Raw genomic sequence first — 26,589 nt, 5'->3', positions numbered from 1 at the left:
GAATAGGAATTTACAGAACAAGGTAAAGGACCATCAAAACATTAATTAACATTAAAAATATAGGATCATCTAATTAAGAAATTACAACAAAAACAATGTAAAAATCGTTATGAATATATACATATAAGTTTATGATAAAAAAAACTTTAAAAACCAAGGTATAAAACATTAAATTTTATATATTTATATATGTACTGTACAAGTCACGTTTATACTGACACGTAAAATAAATCTACCGGTAATTCAAGTAACTCAAAATCTAGACATTAAAACAGTAAAACAAAAATAAGAGAGAGAGAGAGAAAAAAACAATGAAACTGTAATTCTTACATTATTTAAATAAAGAGAAAAATCCGAATGAGATAAAGGAAAATTAAAAAAAAATGAAGAATAAAAGAAATTGTCAGGACGATGACGCAATTAAAGTTAAAAAAGACGAGAAAATGTAAAAAATGTGGAAGTTTTTGATTTATATATTTATTTATTAGCCTTAGGAGGAAGTTGACCTTGTCTTTGATACGTTACTTATTTAAAAAAAAAGAATTTATAGGTAGAGAGAATCAACCTGTTTTCCTTTCGATATTCAAAAGTCAGTGTTTATACAACAAGGACTGAAATACTTTAGATACGACCTTCAACTCAAGCAACAAGTCGTTATAAAAACAGCTGCTTTAGGAAATCTCCGGAATCAGTCGTTAGTGACGTCACTAGCTCCGATATGGTGTTCGTTTCCTGATGATGACGTCAAAAGGAGTGACGTGAATAGTTCGGTAATGTTCGGCAGATTTCGTTAACCATATATGGGCAACATTCGGAGACGAAGTGTGTCGATTGCTTGCGACGTATGATTTACGTCACGCCGCTTAATACGTCGCCGAGCGAATACTATAGATTAGGAAGAACGTAGTACGTAGGAAGATATTGTAGCGTCAATCACCATGCACGGATGCGGAATGGAGTAAATTGCGCACACTCGAATGATAGCGAATGAGCGCGAGGGGGGTACCACGCGGGGGCTTTGAATGAACGCCAAGTATGTAGTCTGTACGTTACGTCATGTAGTTTTTATTTCGTCATTTACTACACTAGACGCTATTGGTTAACAGTCAATCTCCTCGGTCCATATTTGGAAGTGAGAGGATGACGCTGTTCATTCATGGGACTGGGTGTTGATGTAGGGACGTTCATTCAATGGGACGTATTTGAACGTAGAGGAAAGATAATGAGACGTTCAGATGATGTCGAGATATGAGACTGAAAGGTTGTGGACGTGTTTCGTTATGTCTCGTCTTTACAAACTGTCAAGGTTGTGTCACATTTAGGGACGCGTAAGGCACACGTGCTTTTTTGTGAATACTCGTCGTTCGTGCCCCACCCACCCCCTTCTTAATTTTCGTCTGTATTGGTGTGTCGATTTTCTTTTTCTCTTGTGTTTTTTTGTATGTGTGTGTGTGTGTGTCGATCGGGACTGGCTTGTTCGACTCAAAATCATCTAGCATGATTACGGACTGTGTTCAAACGTTGTGCCAGCCATCCTACAGCGAAGATTACGAGTGCCACAGGAGTTGTAATTGTAACGCTAATTGTAGCGATCTTCTATATTATTACTTTAAGTACCTTCACAACATCACCACGGATCCTACGAACGGAGATAGTCACTCGCCTGTTGGGGAGGGAGGTGGTGGAGGATTAGACACCTCAGCTGACATTATCTCGTTACTATCGGCCGAGATCTACATCCCTGATCCCATAAACCCTCCACCTCCTTCCCAATCCGTTTCTGAAGGTGAGTTACTCAATTTTTTTCTTACTATATTCACTAACTTCCTAGTCACTTCCTGTTAGATTATTTATTGACTACCGTTCACAGTCGAGCTCTATCGATCTATAGAAAAATTACTTTCACTTCCAGCCGATTTTAATCGACTTTACAATCGTTAAATCACTTAAGTAGTTCGTCTAGTGTTTTTATTACTCGTCAATTAAGTAAATAACCTGGTTACTCTCGCTCTGGGTTAGTAATACAAGTGTATTTTCTTTCATAATTATTCTTATCACCCTTCGAGTTACGTAGGAGGAGGAGGAGGTTTCTCAGTTGTTACCAAGGGATTTAGCTACTAAAAAACTATGGTAACAAGCCGTTACTGAATACACTAGCTACGATACTAAGTAACATTAAATCGACCCTCATCGCACTTAAATCCCTAAAAAGAACCGAATAACCGCTTAACCGTAATTAGCCGACGTTACGTCACAATTAAAACACTAGTCACTAGTACAGAACTACAGCTGTTACCCGAACACACTATTTTTGATACGTACTTGTAGTCACGTGGTATCGGGATTTACTTAATCCTTCTTTAGGTTCTAATGCGGTTGTTACAAATTCCAATCGGGATTAATTCTGATCGGTCCGAGTGATCGATTGCGGTTGTTTTCCCGATATCGCCGCGCCCTCTGTGACAGAATGAGAGGGAGACCACCGTCTGACGTCACACTAACCGGTGACAAGAGTAAACGCCTACGTAGGAAGAAGCTAAGTCGTCGGAGGTAGGATGCGTTACATTAATTGAGGGGCTAGACACGTTTTGTATACAGTTGTCATGATGTATTCCGATTATTTTTCTCGGAATTATGAATACCAATAAAGCAAAGAAAATAAAATAAATGGAGTGGAAGAGTGAAATCTAAAGAGAATATTTTATTTTTTTTATTATTTATTTACGTTTTTATTTACCCTTCTTACAGCAATTTTTATGAGGGGGAATGTGTGTTAAGCAAACACAATATATGGATTAAATCTTTTATTTATTTATTTTTTTAAAATTCAAACACTCGATTTAACGCTTCATACTAAAATTCCATTTACTTGATATTCAATTTAAGTTTTTTATATTTATTCCCAGACAGAAAAAAATAAAACAGAGGAATTTACTGTTAAAAATTTATACAATTTTATTATTATTATAATATTATATATTTTTTAAAATTTAATTTATTCCTCGACACACAAGACAATAGCCAATTTAAACACCGAATTATACCAATTTCCATCACACGGATCACCAGTATAAATTAGTACTAAATATTAAACTCTTGACCCTACTAATAGTCTGATGGGACTTAATAGGGCCTTATCAGTTCAATCTTCATAATTAATTATATTTATCATTCGCTGTAGATAGGCCCATTTTATATCTCTCATCACTTTTTATTTACTTGTTTGCTTAATTTTTTCTCACCCCTCAGCATTTATTCCTCCATTCCTATACTACGCCACCGCTCTTCAACACTACCTAGTGTTTTCATACGGTAAAATTTACACGTGAAAAGGTTAATTAATTGTATTTTTGAATGTTTAATTGAATTTTTTAAACGATATTTTGCGAAAATTGTAGAGATTTGTCGAAGAGTTTGAGCTGCTCTTCGTGTTACTAACGCTCTCACGTATCAACTAATTTCTCCTTCCTCCCCATGTGAATTTTGAGCACATCGCTATTGTACAAGACATTCAGACACGTTCAAGAGTGGGTTTACTCAAGCTTCTGACTGATTAACCGTTTATTATTTATGTATATTATACATGATTTCTGCAACCCGATCTTCACATTACCATTGTATAAATGTATCATTTTTCAGTTTCATTCTTTTCTAATCGTTTCGTGTTCGCTGGAAATATGAAATTAATTATCTCATGGAAATCTACCACAAAACGAAATTTAATATATCTATGTATCATTTAAAATAGATTATAAATAAGTGAGTAAAATTATAATATATATATATAGTTTTTTTTAAAAAATAATTAACACTTTTATAGAAAATAAATTAACTTTACTATCATTAGGCCTAACTGCTCCAACCTTTATGTAGTTTTTATATAAGGATTAAATGTTTTAAATTTTTAAAAAGTCCTCATATTTTTATATAAAATAAAACTTAGATTTATATTTTATCTATAAAAGCATGTTAGAGTTATATATTTTTTATATATTTTGAGATTTAGTTGTTTTCTTTGAACGTTGGTTGATCGATTCCAGAACGATTTTCACTTTTAACAAAGAGGATGCCAGCTATCTCCGATTTCTTTTATGAGAAAAATAAGCTTTTAAAATATGTCTATATCCTATTATAGAGAGAGTGGGGAAAAGAAAGGAACACAAATTATATCGTAGGATCAACACGAAAGTGAAGGGGAGTGAAGTTTAGAAAACGTTTAACGCAGCAAAGAGATTTATGTGAGGGGGAAATAAACATAATTTTCTCTCATTTACGTTAATAATTACAGTAGTTCTAAACCATATAAGGTCTTACTACCTGCTATATGTAGCTGCGATAAAGGCAATCTGTTCTTACCCCCCTCTCGATACAGCGGACGAGACCCTATAACATGACTCCTTAATTGAACAAGGTGCAGCGACTGTTGTATCCCAAGGGGTACCCCCGTCTCCCCTTTTTTTTCTTTATTTTTTTTTTATATATCCCCTTTGACCCACCCGTCGGCTCAACGATCTTATCTGCACCACGTCTACCACGCGACCAGATATGTCCGAATCGTATCGGGTGCCACAAATTTCACGAGCCAGCTACCAATCTTGCTTTTGTGTAAGATGAAACTTTACTCTTTGACCTTTCGACCTTGTTGTTCCCATATCGGAAATAATGTTTCTTCACCTTACGACGGAGGAGTGATGTCACACCTGGGATAATCGTGCAATCGTCTGTAACGGCGTTACCCTGTTTAGGGTGTGGTGCTTTAGCCAACCTGCCGTAGGTGTCTTAGGTTCAGACTAGCAAAAATGACGATGTTGTGTTGAGTTAAAATTGACTCTGTAACAATTTTTTTGTACTTCTTTTTTTATTTTGTCAGTATCGTATGATTTGTCTTGTCTACCTTTTTTTACATTCATACTTTTACATCATCATCATCGTCGTCTAATTTAGTTTATATGCAATCTGTATGAATAATTATAAATTTTACTTACAATTCTTAAACAAAACTCAGAAAATATCACATTTTCTACAATTTTAAAGCGTAAATAACGTTATAGTTTCCATAATTTGCTCGAATTCATCATGTAGGCATCAGTTTTTTAGCCTTTTTCCTTTTATAGGTTTAGGCCTAAGCGATATTTTTACATTGTACAAAGTGAGTTAAGACGAAAGATTTATTTTATACCTTGTATTACTTATTCCCTTTAAGAAAATTGGATTATTTTCAACTATTTTTCTGCAAATCATTCTTTAGTTTGTCTTGTTTTATTTACTCCCTAATCCTCTTCATTATTCTTTCTATACGCCGACATCTTAACGTTATTCAGTCGTGTTTACTATCAATTTTACGCGTTTATTTAATCAATAATGCAAAATTAGACTATTTTCATGTTAATTAATGTTTATTTTACCATTTTTAAAATTTTATTTTTAATATTTTCGCAGAAAATAGCTTTCATTACTATTTACTTTTGTTTCTAAGTTAACGTCGACTTGATGCAATTTACCTTTATTTTCGTAGATTTACTTCCATGCCGATACTTTTGTTTCGATTTAGAACATTTTCCTTAACTACATTTTGTTATTTTTTTTCAATTTTTAAAATTTATTCTTTCGATTTTTCTCATACAATAACGACTTAAACGTCAAACGTTTCTGCTCATAAATTCAACGGCAACGTTTATTGCGATAAAACTCCAATCGTATCATATAAATAAATAATAAAATAATAAAAACAAATAGAAAATCTTAACCCATTTATCCCATTTTTATAATTTATTAAACTTTTAATTTATTCAAAGATGGGATTTTCCCTTCGAACTTAATGTTACGTTATCATGTAACACGACACGATTGCGCTATCTTTAACCCGATTTAAATATTTATTTCATAGAAAAATAAGTTTAAAAATACAAAAATAATGTGTTAAAATACTTTCGTATAATGTAATTTTTAGAATAAATTTTGTACCCGATCAACAAAATAAATGATGAAGTTAATCCTTTTAGTTTAGCGAGTTTATCTCCTCTGATATCTTTGATCTACGGATTTTTTTCTTCATGTATTAAACTTCAGTTCATTGCCTATGGGGAGGGTTACTTGTACCGTGATTTTTTTAGGAACTAGAAACAAATTTATCTTTCTATGTTGTTATTTTCTGCAATAAATTCAACCTAAATCAATTAACCAAATCTATTTTGTCACATACAATTTTCAATCTATTCTTTAAAAATTAAATTAGTTGCAACGAAGTATTCACTTCGTTGCATTTTAATTGTAAAATGTAAGGTAAGTACGGCATTTTAAATTACTTACCATAAAGCAGGCCCGTACAGTACGCAGAATTTAAAAGAATATATATACATTATGTACATTGTACTGCTTAATTTTAATTTTATTTAAGCTTTTTAATCCTTCTCATATAGAAGGAGTTAAACCCCAATCTCCCTCTGTACACTGTCTTCCTGTAAAGTATGTACAGTACTGCGTAATGATTAAAACTCTACTTATATTTAAAATAATATAAATATGGAAGGTGTTATATAGTAAGAAAGTACCTACCAGTTACTTACGACATTAATTTTAAAATATACTTACCTTGAAGTTACTTACGACAAAATATTGATTTAAAATCATACTTGCCTTGAACTTAGCTTCTATAAGCTACGTACAGTTACGTACTTCTTCGTAACCAATTTAAAATTACACTTACCTCACCTTAATTTACATTACTATAATGTAAAGTATGAGTATAAGATATGGCCTTAAATATTAATTTAAGGCAATACCTTAAACTTAAGTACTACAAAGTATGTACTTCGTAGGTACTGTACCTTAAATATCTTCAAATTTTACTGTAAATGCTTCGTTACTTCACAGTAATTAATTTAAAATTTACGGCAGAGTTATATACTTTGTAGTATTAAAACTTAAGCTACAGTTTCCTTAATTCTTAAAATATAATTAAAAGGAATCATCTTCCATATTTATAGACAATAAAATTTATTGTTTATATCTTGTAATGTAATATCGATGCAATTATATTTTGAGGTTTTTTATTACCTTTTGTTTTTTACTTAGAATATCTTAGGATATAAATTTATTTATTATGGATCGTTATGAATCAACGTTAATATCAATAGAAATTTTGATAAATTTGTTGCATTTATTCATAAATAATTTAAAATAATTATATATATATATATATTTTAATATTATAAACACTAACTTTTTAATACAGTAATTGTAACATTAAAATTTAAAACAAAATAAAAAATAAAATATTTAAATTACTCTAAAAATCTTTAAGTTAAATACACATTTTTCCCTCCATTTTTACAAAATCGTTAATTTTAAACAGTCATTAAAATAATATTTAATTTATTTAAAAAATTATCGACTACCTTCAATTGATTTATGAATTCAATGTATAAAATTTATATCCGTGTAAACATTTTAAAAATAGGATTCGTATAGAAAATTAATATTTATCAATTTAATTAATTAATTTTACATTTTCTGCTTCTGTCAAAATTGTAATAATAATAATAATATTGTTTCTCTGTATAGAAAAGGAAACAATTTATTATTTTACATGAGTTCAGATTATTAGTTTTCTAAAAATACAATTTAAGTAAACATTTAGTTTAAAAATAATTTTAATAGCTTCGTTAGAGAAAATTAATTTGACAAATTTACCAAAACAAATTTACAAAAATGGCAATAATCTATCGAAGTTGACAGAATTTTTTTTTTTTTATATATAAATTGAAATTGATAAATTTTTTGATTGTTGAAACTGACGAAATATTCTTATTCGTTATTGAAATTGATAAATCTTCTTATTGGCTATTGAAACTGACAAATTTATTGAGGAATTTCCCAATTGGTTATTGAAATTAATAATTCTTCTTATTGGTTACTGAATTTCCCAATTGGAAATTGATAAATCTTCTTATTGGTTATTGAAACTGACGAATTTCCTAATTGGTTATTGAAATTAATAAATCTTCTTATTGGTTATTGAAACTGACGAATTTTCCAATTGGTTATTGAAATTGATAAATCTTCTTATCGGTTATTGAAACTGACGAATTTCCTAATTGGTTATTGAAATTGATAAATCTTCTTATTGGTTATTGAGACTGACGAATTTTCCAATTGGTTATTGAAATTGATAAATCTTCTTATTGGTTATTGAAACTGACGAATTTTCCAATTGGTTATTGAAATTGATAAATCTTCTTATCGGTTATTGAAACTGACGAATTTCCTAATTGGTTATTGAAATTGATAAATCTTCTTATTGGTTATTGAGACTGACGAATTTTCCAATTGGTTATTGAAATTGATAAATCTTCTTATTGGTTATTGAGACTGACGAATTTTCCAATTGGTTATTGAAATTGATAAATCTTCTTATCGGTTATTGAAACTGACGAATTTCCTAATTGGTTATTGAAATTGATAAATCTTCTTATTGGTTATTGAGACTGACGAATTTTCCAATTGGTTATTGAAATTGATAAATCTTCTTATTGGTTATTGAGACTGACGAATTTTCCAATTGGTTATTGAAATTGATAAATCTTCTTATCGGTTATTGAAACTGACGAATTTCCTAATTGGTTATTGAAATTGATAAATCTTCTTATTGGTTATTGAAACTGACGAATTTTCCAATTGGTTATTGAAATTGATAAATCTTCTTATTGGTTATTGAAACTGACAAATTTTCTAATTGATTATTGAAATTGATAAATTTGAAATTTGTTTCCGCAATTGTTGAAATTAAGAAATGTTTTTATGTTCTTTAATTAATAAGTTTTTATGTATATTATTGAAACTGATAAATTTTTATACTTGTAATTCAAATGAGTAAATTTCATTGAGTAAAGAAAGTTACAAATTTTCGTACTTATTATTGAATCTGAAGAATTTATTTATTCATTTATTTATTAAATGTGATTAATAACAACTTTAACTTCAATTTTCACGATTATTTTAACTTTTTTAATTTAAAAAATTATAACTAATTGTAATTAATTCAAAAACATTTTAAATAAAACTTATAAATTTAAGCGATAAAATTTTTTTTATAAATAAATGATTAAAACTAAATACTTCAAGAAACTTTTATAATTTTTAGTGTCTAAATCAATTATTAAATTTTATATCCACTTTATACATTTGATGATATTTTAACAATTCACCTCGTTAAAAAAAATTAAAAATTATATTAAAATATCAAATAAAAAATGAATTTTAATTCAACTAAGAATAATTCCACGTGTTAAGGTTAATACCTTAAGCACGTGGAATTATTCTTAGTCGAAATTCAAATATTAATCCTCGTTATATAATTTATATTTTTATTGGATATTTAAAGATAGAGAAAACATTAGAAGAGATTAAAGATCTAAATACCGAAATTTGATCTCCTAAGAGGGTATTTATAAGTTGTTAAAGATTAAAGCTTAATATAAATTACAAGTTAGTGAAAAGATTATAGGCTTCTTTGGTTAATTATACGTTCTCGAAAGTTATCAAAACCCAAAGGCTACAATAATTTAATACTTCTTAAACATAATTTTACAGTATAATTCATTATAATTAGGTATTATATCATTTATAAATTGTCGTATTAATAGCTACTTGCATTCATAAATCTCACGCAATTTGATAGAGACAACGTTAAAGATTTTTACAGTATCATCACTTTTTACAGTTATAACAGTTGTATAATGTTATACGTTTTAATTCTGTATGAAAATTTTTAAAAATTGTCTCTATAACTGCATACTTTTCTGGTTTATTAGAAACTTAGAGGTATTTTTTCCTTTTTTTGTAGAGAGTGTGTGTGTGTGTGTGTGTGTCTATTCAACTTTTACTCTTATCTAAGAGATGCTATCGTGTCAACCGGATGTATTTACGCTGGAAAAATGTTATTTATTTAAATTGATGACAACATTTCCAGTTTTTTAATCTTTAAACAGAAGTGTACGAATGTTTCGTTCAGACAAACAAACGTACAAACGTTCTCTATTGTGAAGAAACGTTGTATAAACTGTGAAATTTTTGGAATAATTTACTCTAGAAATATTCACGAATAGTTTAACTTATCTTTTATATTGTATAGTCCTTTTATTTTGTATAATATTATACTGAATCTTGTACTGTACATTGTAAATTGTGTAATATTATACTATAATTTTTATACTGTATATTATAGTATAAAATATTATAATTATTAAGAATTTGGGCTTCTTATTTATAAACTAATGCCTTGTTTAATTGTATTAACAAAATTTTGAATCAGTACTTAATGTAATTTATGAGGAAAAAAATCACAATGAGTTTTTGATTTCTTAAGTGAATTTTCATAGTTTCCAATTACTAATTTGTATTTGATGTTACTCTTGATAAAATTGCCTTATAAATTAACTTTTTATACGTATTAATTATAATAAAATATAGAGAGTAACTAAAAAATTTGGTCAGAGTTTAGAAGTGTAAGACAGACAGATAGACAAACAGACACGCATATTTTATATATCTAGATAGTAAAACGCATTTATTTTATCTAATACATTTACTAATTTTCTTATTAAAAGTTTAATTTATTTCGTAAAAGATTTAAGAAGTTCTTTAGAAAAAGAGTGCAGCTCGCGTGTTAATCCTCATAAAAATCTTTACATAAAATCGAAATTTTTATAGATAAATACACAAAAAGATATATTTTTCAATACAAAATTCATCGAATGTTCTCGCTGAAACCTTTAGAAAAATTCGAAAAATTCTACACGCCTAATTATGCAGCATACAAAAAAGTATTTCGTATACAAAATAAGAATTATTTATAATTATTACGTAGTTAATTCCAATTAAATTAAACGAAATTAGCATGAAATATACAAGTTTTCTGTACAGAATTTCTAGAAATTTAACAGTAAAACCATCCGCATTAGACAAGCACATCAGGGACAAAATATCGTATGACAATAGCTTAACAATACAGAAAAGATAAAAGACAAAACACAAATTGGATCAAAAGAAAAGGAACTTCTATCCCCATTTTTGCTATCAAGATACAGAAAATAATGTAATTAAAAAAGGTGCAGATACTTATAAAATGATTACTATCTTAGGAATATTCTACTAGATAAAGGTAACATATATGTATATATACTGTATATATAGGTAGATGCATCAGGGAACTGATTATTTAAGTCCAATTACTACTCACAACTTAAATAATTGGACTCATGAGACTACTGTGATTGTATAATTATTTGCTGAAGGCCTCAACAAAGTAAGACGTAGAAAATAATTTCGATTCCCAGTATATATAATACTCTATACATGTAAGAATGATAAGGTATGTTCATCGTAACATTCGAGATTATTTACTTACCATAGACTTTCATTAGTTGCGTTTATTGTTACGAAACAATGTTATGAAATCGCAGTAAGTTCTAATTGAATGTATATTATCTGTACACTTGTGTATATTATATAAGAAATGTTGAATCTGTTAAGTACATCTGTACTTGACACTTCTAGTTACGTGTCTGATGTATTATCAACGATACTTTTAATCAATTTGTCCCCTTATAAAATCAAGTAAACTTGAAATTATGTTAATTTTACTAAATTTTACTATGTTTTTTAAATATTTTATAAATTTCTTTACTGTTTTATACGTGTTTTATCGTATAAATCTCATAACTTAGCTGTGGAGATGTAAAGATCCTTATACGTTATAAGAGCTTATTTGAATTTTTGGCTATTTTAAAACGTTTTATGTAATTAATTATACGGTTTATAAGGTAAACGAGTAATTTTTAATTGAACTATTTTTGAATCTTTAAAAATGTCACTAAACTATTCGCAGAATTTAATTTATAAAATAAGCCATAATTTAAGGTATAAACCTTAAATTCTGTCATAATTATAGCTTATATTATAAGAATTTTATTCAGTAAATTTGTAATATTTTAAACAATAATTTTTACTTTAAAATCTATAAAGTTAATTATAATTTTTCAGTATTTAAAATATAAATGGAGTGTTAACAGAAATTTTTTTAAATTATTTAATTTTTATACGTTTTTTTTTCCTTAATAATTTACACGCCAAAATTTTTAAAAATATACATATTATTTTACAAACTTTTTAAACTTTTAATCGCCATAAATCAGTAATTTTCACGGTATTTGTATTCATAGCGTAGCATTGATACACGCAACTTCTCTGTATGTTTTAAGCCGTTTTTACGTGTAAATTTACGGTTTTTTTCCCTGTATAAAAATGTAATTTATTACGTTTAAAATAACTACGTGAAGTCACAGACTAGCGAGGAAATGACTGTAACAGTTATCAATTGATAGATCTCGTCTAAGACATGAATAGAGGATTCTTCATGCAAATGGCAGAACTCGATGACATATGAGCGAAGAAGGCCATCTGCTTTGAAAAACAGTGGAAATATTCAGAAAAATGTTATAAAATAATAAAACTGCGTGAAAAAATGTATAAAAATCATTGTAATTAACACAAAAAAAAGAGTGTTAATTACATTACCAGAGCCGTATGATCCCTCCCATCGATGTTAGAAGTAACGTAGACCTACAGCTTTAAGGTACAGGTTTTAATGAATGAGCGTGCGGTTACTTATAAAGTACCTTGACCTTAACCATCCCGAAATGCCACAATATTTCGTCCCTGAAACGTTTTAAACACTCGGTTTTGTAAAGTGTAGAAGGGATCAAAGCCCGGTTTGTCCAGTGAGTTGTATAGAGGGCAACTGTAGACAAACCATCCCGTTTAAGCCTTCACCCTAATTAGAACAGGTCGCTTTCTAGGTGGAGCAGTGAGGGGCCAATACGAGTTACCCTGCTGTACAGATACAACGCTGCTGTTCCTATTGGACGTCTGCAAAGGGTTAGGAGAAAACTTGGCTGGGACGTTCGACTCAGTGTGCAGACATGCTGACAGCAACTACTAACGACAGACCTCTAGCGCTTCTTCCAGAGTCGCGTTCAATGTCGGCTGACAGCAAGCATCAACCGCCTTACTGTTGCCGGCATTATGTCTATGGTATGCCTCGTTGTTTGCCTAGTGCCTGGTGGAGAGCTTCTCCAGCTGAGAATACGCCTATGCCTACTACTACTTCACACTGCAACCGACAGTTGTTTTACCACAGAGCGAACTGTAGGTTGAGTTTACATATATTTTATATATATATATATAGCCTGTAATTTTATATATTCCCTCTAATAAAAGCTCCCCTTTCTTACTGTGAACCTTTAAATTTTTACCACTTTTCATACTTTTTAACGCTTTTCACCTCTCTTGCTCTCACCATTTTCAATAGGTATTGTTACTTTCAATAAGTATCACTACTTTTCATGGGCATCACTACTCTTAACGAGCATCACTACTTTTAATGGGCATCACTACTTCCAATAAGTATCACTACTTTTAATGGTATTACTATTTTTAATGGTCATTACTACTTTTAATAGCTATCACTTTAACCGAAAAAAGACTTTACAAACAGAATATTCCATTATTAATTTTCATTTAAATCAATTAATTCTTTTTCGTTATAGTTTAGAAATCATTTTATTTAAAGTTTTTTATTCTTTCTTTTAATAAATTTCTTACGTATTTTCTCGAGAGATGTGCTCTACTTTTGCTCTAATTTATGGCTGCATTTTTGACACTTTCGTATTATGATTGGCGTGAAACTATTCTAATTTAAACTAGACTTGGAATCTAGTTTTACTGGTCCTAAAATAATTCCAAATGAATATTTTATTATTCTAATTAACTTTTAACTCTTAATACGAGTTCATTCTTAAGATCATAGTCGTTGCGGGTGAGCAGTAATTTTCGTGTTTCAGTGGCACTTTCATAAATATAATCAAAATTTTTATAATATTTAAACTTGTAAAATATTATTATGTATCTTAAATTGTCCTTAAAAAGGACATTGTAATTAATGTGAAATTTTGAGTTGAAAATCGAGTTATGGAATCGAACCGCGCAGGTAGACGACTTTATAGTTCTATGAGAAATTTACTCGTTAAGCGATTTTTGATATAAATTTGTTTTAAAACTTCTTAATATCAGAATTTTAGACCAAGGCCTATGAACTGTATTGTCGTGTATGCCTTTATATAGCATATAGACATTAATATCGTCGCCTACATACGCTAGAATACCTATACCAAGATCTAACACTACATGAATTCTTAATATTAATTAATATCTATCTCTATTTAAAAGCATATACCGATATCTGTCGCTACTTAGAACCATATATATTATGATCTGTCGCTATGTAGAAGCATACATACCACGATCTGTCGCTCTTTAGAACCATACACACGAAGAAATACGCTACTTAAACTCACCTCATTCAACGTTTATACATTCGATACTCCAACACCCCACAAACAATATTTTCCTACCCGTTTTTTCCTATACCAGCCTCTTATTATAATTCGTATTTTACGACCCTTAAATAGCTTATAATATATTTAAAAAAAGGGCCAATAAATCCAACTCCTACCTTCATAATTACCGTTCATTGAAAGGTATATTCTATGTTACTATAGATTACATCCGATGAATCAAATCACCGAAACAAGATTTAGACCCACTAATCTAAAAATCTGGTTTAATTTGATTTATGACTAGAAGGGCCATAAAATTAAGATAGGGAAAAAGAAGAAACTCTTTTAGAACCTGACTAGTAAAATTTCTAAGGGTTACTGCACTACTTCTTTAATCCTTATTCTACAATCGGTTTGTGTGTGTGATCTGGATGCTTTCAAGTCACAATAAATCTATTCATAAACGAATAAATATCAGCCTTAAGGTAATAAAAAATTTATTGAGTAATAAAAATATGTAATATCATACACTCTGTACAATTTCTTATATGATTTTTATACTTATGGCATGTTAGATTTATTTCATTAACCAACGTTCAGACATTCAAACATGCCACGATTTTTAACGTTAGTATATATTTATATTGATTTTAATTACTTTAATTAATATGTATAATATAAATTCCTTTAAATTAAATGTGATTTCAAGTTCCTCATAATTAAGCCCTTATATTTTTATTAGAATGTTTTTCTTAAATTGTGACCCTTTAATTTTTTGAAATTATGAATTTTAATTAATTACTTTTTTTGTGCGTAAGCCCTTAAATTATAAGATATTTTGTGATATTGCGATCCTTAAACTGTGTGTTACCCTTAATTTCTGTTATATCCTTTGAAATTCAGTGGCGTAGCAAACTTAACTGGCGCCCGGGGCACGACACTTTATCGGCGCCCCTTTCCCCCTCCAGAAACACATATAGTTTGTCTTGGAGACCATTTGGGCGCCCTTCTGCGAGTGGTGCCCGGTACATGATACACCTCCTTGCACCCCCCTTCGCTACTCCACTGTTGAAATTATAGCCTTTAAATTGTGGAATACCTTTTAAATTCGGGCTTATAAACTACTGGGTTCTATGAAATTAGGCTATTTAAATTCTGCTAGCCGGGTGGATAAAACTACTGAACACTGGAGTTGGTCGCGAGTTCGCACCTCACTACCTGGGCTGGTCATATGGAACTTTGGTCTGGGGGTTCAAACCTCATTACCTAGGCTAGATACGTGGAATTATCAAAGGTTTGCCTGAATAGCAGCTAGTTTCCCCATAGAAAATACTCTGAAGTGTGGACTCCTCCTTGACAGATTACCCAAGTGTTGCTTTTACGTCATTTCATTAATCCAATCTTTTAAAATTAAGATATTGTGGAATTTTTGACTCGTAATTTAGGCTTATTTATTTAAAGTTACAATTATGTGTTATTACCCTTAAATTATATGGTAAATGCACATTAAATTAGATTAACTTACATTGACCCAATTGACTTTCAGTAACTTATACAAAATTCTATGCCATACAAGATACTAAGGCGTATAAAATATCGTAAAAAAATGTACAATTTACGAATTATTAATAATAATAAGCTCACGTAACGCAAATTAATTTGCGTAACTTAAGCGCGTAACGCACTTATTTAACATAGAAATTAAAGCTTGTAATACTTCTTATTTAAGTGATAAAATCATTCACGTTACTATAATAACAATCTTTCTTAAGACATATTCATAAAAATCTCGTTGCTGTACAACAATAAATGCTAGTAGAGTAATAAACTGACATTGTGTAACGTGAGAAAATTCCTTATCACACGTAGAAGTATTTACCTCTGTAATTTGCTATTGTGCGAAATAAAATAATAATACGTACGCTATTAAGGCGTATATTATTTATTATGTTATGCAAAAATAACGTATAGTATAAAAAATAATACACTTAAAGAGTCTAACTGCGATTTTAATTATCACAGTAGCTTAGTGAAAATCTACTCTTAAAAAGATATAAAGCTTGGTATGAAAAGCATTATAAAATCAATAGTTAATTAATTGGAATAAAATACTGATGCAGCAGTAAGGTATACTTTTTGAGTAGTTTAAGAAAGGCACTATTGTAAAACAGAAGTATTAAATTAATAGCAGATACTATTGCAGTAACGAGCTCAAGTTTCGAAGTATTAATATGTAAACTAAATACTATTATTGTAATATCACGCAGCAATGCATTACAAGATTAGCGGTTAATTTTCATTATGACAACATTTACTTTTAAGCTAAAATAACGAATAATGCTGCTACATTAATAAAATTAGCATAAAGAAATGTGCTAGCAAGTGTTTGAAACATTCTAATGTAAGCTACAGTTATGTTAACGTGTCATTGACATAGGTATGTGAAGTATTAATCAATAGCATTACGTCTATTAAAGTAACACGAAAGTACTGTATTATATATATCACCACATATATTAATACAGTAATAAATTGATGATACTATATAACATTTTCTCTCATTAACTATTACTTCATTACCAAAACTTAAGAAAAATCATTATCTTTTATTTAATTAATTAATTCTTTAATCACTTTTATATGTTACTTTCATTGTACGAAGCTTATTATTAAGAGTAGTCAAATCTCATTCAGTTAACTTTATACTGCTGTCTGCTGTAGTATTAATCAATATTATAAATGTACAGTATATACTCGACGTTACGTACATGATTGACGGCGTTTTCCGGTTTCTAACCTGCTAAATGTGTACAAATTATATACAAAACACATCGAATAGGGCAGGTATATACAATTTGTACAAGATAAATGCAAAAATCTGTACAGCGTAACTGTACGTAGCACTTCGTAACATTCTTTTGGCACGTTAGTTACTTATTACTTCACCAAAATGTCGAAATTTTGAAAATTTTAAAACAAATTTATAACTGAAAATTTATAAAATGTTCAGTCAGTAAACCTAAAATTTAAACATTGTTTACTTTGAATTTAAATATTCGAATTAATGCTTGTTAAAGTAAAGAAAATTGTCCTATTTGTGAGAATTTTATTAGTTTTTCTAAAGTTAGACCGAGATATTTAACTTATGGAGATGTTTCCAAGTACGTTTTACATATTTTAAGCCATTTTAAATCTGTTACGTAATCATTTAAGTCATTTTTCTGGGACGTTATGGTATTTAATCAGTTGCTAGATAGCCGTTATGGTATTTAATCCGTTACTAGAGAGCCGTTATGGTATTTAATCCGTTACTAGAGAGCCGTTATGGTATTTAATCCGTTACTAGAGAGCCGTTATGGTATTTAATCCGTTACTAGAGAGCCGTTATGGTATTTACTCCGTTACTAGAGAGCCGTTATGGTGTTTAATCCGTTACTAGAGAGCCGTTATGGTGTTTAATCCGTTACTAGAGAGCCGTTATGGTATTTAATCCGTTGCTAGACAGCCGTTATGGTATTTAATTCATAAATAGATAAAATTAATCATAAGCTGTTTAATATATAACAATATCCTTAAATATCATTACAATGGTCCTTTGTAGCAAAAAGTTATGATATAGCCACTGTAAGCTGTAAACAGGCATAATTAATTATAGTAGAATGGTTACGTATGTTATAATATCAATTCATTGTTTCATTCTGTTATGGAATGTATACAATGCATTACATAGAATGTTACGGTTACAAAAATTCATTTTTTATATAGCCGCTATAGGCTAGAATACAACGTGTTATTTGGACGTTACAGTAGTAATTATATACATTTATCTATTTAATACTAGTTACATATTAGTGTACAATACATTGTCTGAAGCATTTACAGTATCAATTCATCCTTTTGGGCTAGTGTATTTGTTGTTACTGTATAAATTTATTGTAAATTAATAGATATTGATTCGTTATAGAAGAGACTTGTATACTGTAACGGATTTATAGGATGAGTGGGATACAGTTGTACCCCCTGTTGATATTATTTGTCTACATTTTTAAAAATAAAAAAAAAACAAAAATGACAAAAAATCAATTACGAGTTTTACATTAAAATATCTTTTTCATCTGTAGGCGGATTGCGTGGTTGAACCTTTATTAAATATTTAAATTTTCACAGAAAAATTAGGGGGAGAGATAATTTTCTAAATGAAAATGAAAACAATATTCCGTTTCGTTGTAAAGATTTCTGGATCCTCTATTATCCTTTACAGTATACAAGTACAGCAATACTGTACAATATATAGTATTCAACCCACCAATTACAGGAAGCGTTAGTTGCATGTTGAATTTCAAAGAAATCAGTACGTTCGTCGACTAATACTGCACACACAAATCCAAATTAGAATACAATAAACAGTAAACGACAGAAGCGACGACCGCATAATGCTTTTACTTTCACCAGAAAATAGCCTATAGGCCTTCATTGCCTATAGCGTGTAGAATTGCCTCAATAATACAATCAGAATTTTTTTTTATGTAACAAGATAGATGATATCTGGAATGGAAATTATTTCATTACCTGTAGTCATATAATTAACAAAGGCGCCTATAGGCATTATAGGCAAAATTAAAGTAGTTTATGAGGTTTTTACGTGTTTTCTTGTTTACAATGAATGTAGCAAAGTGTTTATAATAAGGGTAGGGCCTACATTCATCGTATAAGAATTTTTTTACAATGAATAAGATAAATTTATTCAGTTTTATAAGAAAAAAAGTGTGTGTCATGTCTGTTACAGCAAATACTATTATATAAATCTTTAATACTCATATTTTAGTTTGTGTTTTTAGATTAAGTATTTTCTAATACGTAAAAGTAAAATTAATTTTAAAAAAATGCACGTGCATTATACCTAATTTGCACGAGTGGACATAGTAAATACGCAAAACTATTTAAAGAATTGTAAGTACAGTATCTTTGTATAAGAATTAGTACTGGCATTTAAAATATGCCAGTACTAATTGACATACAAAGGTATCAAGTACTAACGTAAGCAACAGAATCTCTCCATGATCAATTTTATTTTGGCTTCATTTTTTCAGTTCTTGGAGAGAAAATGAGATACTTTCCAAACATCTTGAAGAATTTTCTATTTATTTTTCTCCTCCCTCTTTTTGTTTTTTAAGGAGGAATTATTAAGCAAAGTAAGAAAAAAAAGTCTCTAAAATTAGCCAACTTTTAGTAATTTTATTAGCTAGTTAGCACGTAGTTAGATTCATTTGGCTACAAACCAGAGAATATGTATCCAAGAAAAGATCTGTAGCAATCTATTAATTGATGGTTGCTCATCTTCTTTATTTCTGTTGACTGTTGATCTCGTTTTATTACTTTGCATTATTTTAAATTATGTTTATGTTTATATCTGTAAGAGGAGCATTCGCATGAAGAAATGATTTTCTGCTCACGTTTATCTATTTATGCATTTGATTGTAAGAGGCAGATTTACATTTATTCTTTGCTGTTTTATATTTTACTTTTTATAATGATTTTCACTACTCCATAATTATGTTTATTACCTTTTTGTTTATGAGTTACAAACAAAAAGGTATAGCATAAAAAATACAAGACGTGAAGGGGCCTGAGAGACGTAAAGATGTAGCTTGGGCCTCAAACAAACCTGGGCCTCTCGCTTGTGTAAAAATCCTTAAGATATATCAATAAATTTGATGAAATCAAGCAAATTCTTTATTATTCATTTTTACGAATTCCATACGTTTAATTAACAGAATATTAAGAATTTCGTAAAATTATATATTCAAGGATCAGGGCCAGGATAGCAGCAGAAACTCTGTAATTCTCATCTGTAAGGTTATCTAAGAGTCCGGAAATAAAAGGAATCTGAAAATTTAACCTTTTATTTAGATAAGTGACTAAAGAAGCTTCTTATACTCGTGGGCCTGGCCATTAAAGACTTGATTCTTGAAGGCTCTATTATGATGTGGTACAGTTTCAGATGAAGAGAGTTACGGAGAAAAATGGTGCTGCACCCATCCAGATTTTACATTATTTTAAGAGATAATTTACCAGATTTTCCATCTCAGATTTAAAGTAATACCCATGCAACGTGTGTTTGTAGCTTACAACAAAATTTTTTAATTCTAATTTTGAATTTTTCAATGGAAATTTTTGTCTCCAGTTGATATTAATTGTCTACATTTTTAAAAATAAAAAAACAAAATGACAAAAAATCAATTACGAGTTTTACATTAAAATATCTTTTTCATCTGTAGGCGGATTGCGTGGTTGAACCTTTATTAAATATTTAAATTTTCACAGAGAAATTAGGGGGAGAGATAATTTTCTAAATGAAAATGAAAATAATATTCCGTTTCGTTACTTACAATTAAAATTATTCTAAAAATTATTTATACAGGATGTTCTCAATTAGAAAATAATCCACGTAGCAAAAACAGATGTATGAATCGTATAATTAATTAATATTTGGACTTTAAATATTAATTAAGAATCAAGTCTGACATCCAATATTTGGATATTAATTAACATTAAGATAATCCAATATTTACATCTTAATTTGCATTAAGATGTAAACATTATTCTCAAATTTAATATTGTTCTGATTCTTTAGGGACGTATAAAAGATTTTCCAACACCACGCTAAATACTGCAAAATAATTTCACATGTTAATGAACATTAAAACTCACTACAATAATTTTACACAACACTACTCATTTAATACATTCATATAAACCGCAATTTACTTACCAACCACACATAAAATATTAAATTACGGCGCACTTTTTCGTGGTATGTATTTTTAACCCAACGTTAAAACCTCTATATTTACCTATAAGAAATTACACAATACATCATATTATGTACTACGCTTAGCCACGTGATAATACAGAAAACTAGTGTTCGAATGCCAAATTATGATGTCATAATAATACGTTTTCTTTAAGTAAAACCGTAAATTTTTAAATTATATACTGTGTGATAGCTTCGTATGTCTTGGTATCAGCTTACTTTTGACAATAATAGGTCTTACAGCTCTGACCTTTCGAGAGGTATAATACAATCAATCGCAACTACATTTATGTCGTAGGCGTATGGACGTAGGTAGCATCGCACCCACAAACTTAGCTACTAGTACAACAGCAACATCAACACCGAATATTTTACTAGTCTTGTTTTTTTTCCTAAGTATTAATTACTTGGTTCATGTGAAACGAATACCTCAATAAACATTTTCATTCATTGATATATAAACTAATATATGGTTTAATACATTATATATTATGAAATAAAATTAAAATAACACTTTAATTACAATTAAAATTTATAAAAATAGGATGCCATATTGAAAACATATATATATATATATATATTTTCCTAAATATTGTTCTACTAAATACATAACTGTAGCATTATCGATTTTACCTCAACTTGTTATATTTCTGGTTTATTCGAAACTGCGTAAATATATTTAATTACAATTGTTGAAATTTGCATAATTAAGCCATTATAGCAAGCGGTATTGGAATTAAGATTTCAAAAATAATAGAAAATTAAAATCGGGAAATTTAATTACAATTAAGTTAGAAAGTCGTTTATAATCTTTTTCAATTTGATAAAAGTAATCGATTTCCATCAGTTTAATTGCAATTAATTCGAAAATATTTCTCCATTTCATTCATTGTTGTAACTGACAGAATTTAACTACAATTAAGTCTTCGCATTAAAAAAGAAGTTAAATATAATCAATTATGATAAAGTTTAATTATGATTACGTATTGATTATAATTAAATATTGAATTTTTTATTAAATGTTTTAAATAATGTTTTTGAAATAAAATGCAGTTATTTTTTTAATATTTATGTCGGGAAATTCGAATGTCAACCTATATATAACATTTCAAGAAATATCAAATTTCATTTAAAGTATTTTATTATTTTGATGTATATAGAAATATATACAAGAAAAAAAGATTTAAATTTCTCGAAAAACTTTATTTATTGTATTTTTTCTGTTTCATTTTATTTTTCCACAAAAATATATTTATATTAAAAATTTATTTAACGTGTATATGTATTTGAAAGCCACTTAAAGAAATAAATTAATTAAGTATTATAACGATTTAATTACATATTTAACACTTACATTTTAAACTTAATTAAATACTTTTTAATGGATTTTATACTAAATAATTTTTAAAAGTTATTGTTTTAAGGCATAAAAGTTTATATATTGAATTTCTTAATTAACTATAAATGATAATTTATTTAAATATTTTATTATTCTATATTTCACTTAATAAATTTAATTAGAAAATAATGAATTAAAGTATGACACTTTTAGGATTTATAATTAACTTAAAAATATATATATTAATTGGATTTAATTCGATAATCTAGAGTATAATACACAGCAAAGGAATGTTTTATTATAATAAAAATAGGTTAAATCATTCCATTTTAAGAATGTACCCATGCCAAATTTGGGTAAAGTTTCGTAAGGAGGGGTCCATTGATAGATCTCTATCCTGTTGAAGGACATCAAGAGATTAATAGAAGATTGACAAATCAAAAGCCTTGGATTCTAAAGAGTTGCTGCCTGGGGATAGATGACGTCCCACGCTTAAATTTGTACTATAACCCATTATTTCTGTTATATATGTTTTTAATTTAGGCATTAATCATATGATATAAAATAATGCATATTCTGTAGCATCATTTGTGACTTAGTTTCGTTAAGAAATCATTTCGGTTACTTGGAGGTAGATCATTGAAAGAAGATGTATTTTTTTTGAATAATCGCTTTGTTTTACTATTATATATGATGGCAGGTAGTTCAACTTTTGTCCTTGTCCTGATTTTATAATACCCAACAACTCTAATTGAATTTGTATCTTCAATTTTGGTCAATGTATAATCTTAATGCTTACTGAAGGCGCATCTTTCTATAACCATGAAAGATTGAGAACCGAATCAGGTCTGGTGCCTTCATAGTTTATCATGGATCCTTTATTGCTGGTCAGATCAGCTCGAATTAAGCGAAATTGTGATTACTACTTCCGAAATTTTTATCCATGTTTGATGATCTCGTGCCTTGTGAAAAGCTCCAATCCAATTTCTGCTTACAAATCTAGTCTAAAAGGAGTTTATCTTACTTTTGAGTTTTCAGTCATCCCTTGCGTATGTTTATCATCATCAAAGATAATAAGAGTCGAAGATATAGATCAATAGATGTAGAGACTACTATCATGTAACTATAGATTCATGGTTCTAAACATCGTTTATTCATTTGTTTTCTTTGCTGATGTTTAAGAATTGTTTCCAATAATAAATACTTATTTTTAAAACTTATCTTAAGCAGATATTTTAAAGGATTTTAAAAATCTGTGTTCAAGTTTAAATAACTACATAGAAAACTTGATCATGTAACTATAAATACTCAGACCTGGAGTGGTAACCTCCATAAAAAACAGTGGAAAGTAAATACTTAGTCCCGCCATCTGTCGACGTAATCTGTAACTATTTTACAGATAAATATGTGAAATCTTGTATATATATATATATAAAGAAACTGCTTTATGTGTAAAAATTAACGTTTTGCTTTATTAAATGATTAACATAAATATTTTAAATAAGTATTTAAATAAATACATTAGAATTCAAATTGTCTAGGGTGCTGTAATTTAAATTCTACTCACATTATTTAGTTAATTAAAATGTAAAATTATATTAAATATTTTACATATATGTATTAGACAATTCTGACTTTTATTTATTTATTTTAATAGCGGAGGCGGTTGTTTCTCTCCACGACAAGTTGGAAGGGAGCATGTTCCCTACCACAAACCCTCAACAGACACCGTCAAGCCAGAGAATCAGCTATAGAGGTTCCTTCACCACTACTTCAACTCCTGTTTCGACAGCAACACCAGGTGCACCAACTAGTACAACAGGTTGGCCGACAACTGACAAACCGTTATCCTTTGCGCCAATCTTGAATTTTTTAGGACAAGCTACTAGCTCACCATCAACAACCACGGCGCCCGTTATCGGCACTCCACCCCAGCACAGGCCTTCTCCGGTACCATCCACGTCACAATATCCGGAAGCGTCACCTAGTCCTGGATCTTTTGAGGCCGCTGTGGGTGGCAGAGATCCATCTCAAGAAACTTATACGCATCTTACTGGTAGTCCGCAGCATAGCGGGCAAGCGGAACTTCTCCTACAGTACAGTGGACCATCACCTTTTGATACGAGCTACACACTCAAACAGCCACCTATTTACAGCAGCTCAACAACACAGATTCCGTCTCCTGATACAGCAGCAGCTTTAGTTGCAGCGGCTGGAGGACTTACGACTCAGACTCTTATGTGTCCTTCCACGGAGGAATTAGGCTTCTCTAGACCAACTCAACCATCTCTCACCAAGTACCAATGGCCAAGTTTTTCTCCGAGTACCGGTCTTCAGGAATATGGAACTCTAAGCACCATGCAACTGGGACCTAGTCCTCCTGCACCGACAAGTGGCTCTCCTATAGCGTCTAGTGTTCCTAAACAGGAGCCGGCGGCAGAAGGAGGAGTATTTTTACTTCAAGGTGCTGCTTCATTAGCGGAATACAATCAATCAACTAGCAAAGGACACGAAATTTTAAATCAGGCATATCAGAACAGTCCAGTTCCTCTGAAATTAATGCCTGTGAAACCAAGAAAATATCCAAATAGGCCTAGTAAAACACCGGTACATGAACGTCCTTATGCGTGCCCTATATCTCCTTGTGATAGAAGGTTTTCGAGGAGCGACGAACTAACACGTCATATAAGAATCCACACTGGACAAAAACCGTTTCAGTGCAGGATTTGTATGAGATCGTTTAGCAGAAGTGACCATTTAACAACTCATATAAGGACTCACACGGGGGAGAAACCGTTTTCGTGCGATCTTTGGCGGGAGGAAGTTTGCAAGAAGCGACGAAAAGAAGCGACATGCCAAAGTTCACCTCAAACAAAAGATGAAGAAGGAAGGTCGCATGGCATCGGCGGCGGCTGGATCGTCAACGCAGCAGGCATTATCAGGTAGTATGGGTCCAGGACCCAGTGGTATGGGATTAGAGGGACCCAGTACTAGTCTAGCACCCAGTACACTGGCAACCCCTCAAACACTCCCGATGACCGTCACAACAACATCTTTACAGTGAACGAATCACATTCCTCACTGTGTACCCAAGATCATCCTGATTCCCATTTAAGAATGCCTACAATAAGCCACCGAGTGTGTTCTTCCATCAAATTTACTCAAATCCTGGGACGTTGCAATCATTTACGATGAGTGCAATGTCATATCATTTTTTAAGTCTTTCAATGCAGAGTTTTCCACATTTCAAACTGTTACTGGTGCTGAGTAGATTGAAGATGTAAGAATGATTTAGAAAAAAAAAATTGTGTGAATATTCGCGGGAATCAAGTCGCTCTCACATTCTCCCATTCACTGCCTTGAAGATTCAGTGTCAACTTTATTTATACTAACTCCAACATCACTCAAAAGTAAAATACCTCAACTTTAGTTGACACCATGCAAGGTACAGATAAAAAAAATTAGTTAAAACAATTTCATCCGTTAATAGCTCAACATTGACTAATTATATTTTGAATTTTAGAGATGCTACCATCCATTCTTTCTAAATATTCCTACTACATATGCCTTCCTATATACAGATATATATATATGTATAAAATATAATTAATATTTAAGATTGGTGTACACATGTAAAATTATTCAATCCCACCGATCTTTGTGATAGAAATATTTTGAATGGGGGTTAAAAAAACTACCAAAATCAAAAGAAAAAAAAGCTAATTAAAATATCTGACAATCGTATTTTTTTAAAGGAAAATTCCTATATAACTTTTTGAAATATCTTGGAGTAGTGCCTGATAATTTTTAAAATATCTTTTTATTATAATGCACAGAAAAAAATCCTAATCTCTTTTAGTATATTTCATACATTTCATATTTTTCTTACACATACATAACTCGAATTTTACTTTTAATTCTGGTAAATGAAATAATTAATAAAAAAAAAAAAAAATACATTTCATAATTTCACTAAGATGTTAATGGTCTGAATTCATAATTATTAATTTATTTTGTAAAATAGAAAATAATATAATTAG

General features: G+C 29.9%; 1 protein-coding gene across 1 annotated transcript; it reads left to right on the top strand.

The window, feature by feature from the left end:
* Positions 1-814: 814 nt before the first annotated feature.
* LOC136973487 (E3 SUMO-protein ligase EGR2-like) lies at positions 815-26,458 on the top strand. The gene is given in 3 exon segments (XM_067268220.1): positions 815-1,786; positions 24,207-25,363; positions 25,365-26,458. Coding segments are annotated over 3 exon segments (1,695 nt in total). The 5' UTR covers positions 815-1,497; the 3' UTR covers positions 25,614-26,458.
* The last annotated feature ends 131 nt before the right edge of the window (positions 26,459-26,589 follow it).

Source organism: Centruroides vittatus, unplaced genomic scaffold (genome assembly GCF_030686945.1).
Source record: "Centruroides vittatus isolate TY-2023 unplaced genomic scaffold, ASM3068694v2 contig_318, whole genome shotgun sequence".
In the NCBI taxonomy this organism is placed as follows: Eukaryota; Metazoa; Arthropoda; class Arachnida; order Scorpiones; family Buthidae; genus Centruroides; species Centruroides vittatus.
This window is presented reverse-complemented; position numbering and strand designations above follow the sequence as displayed.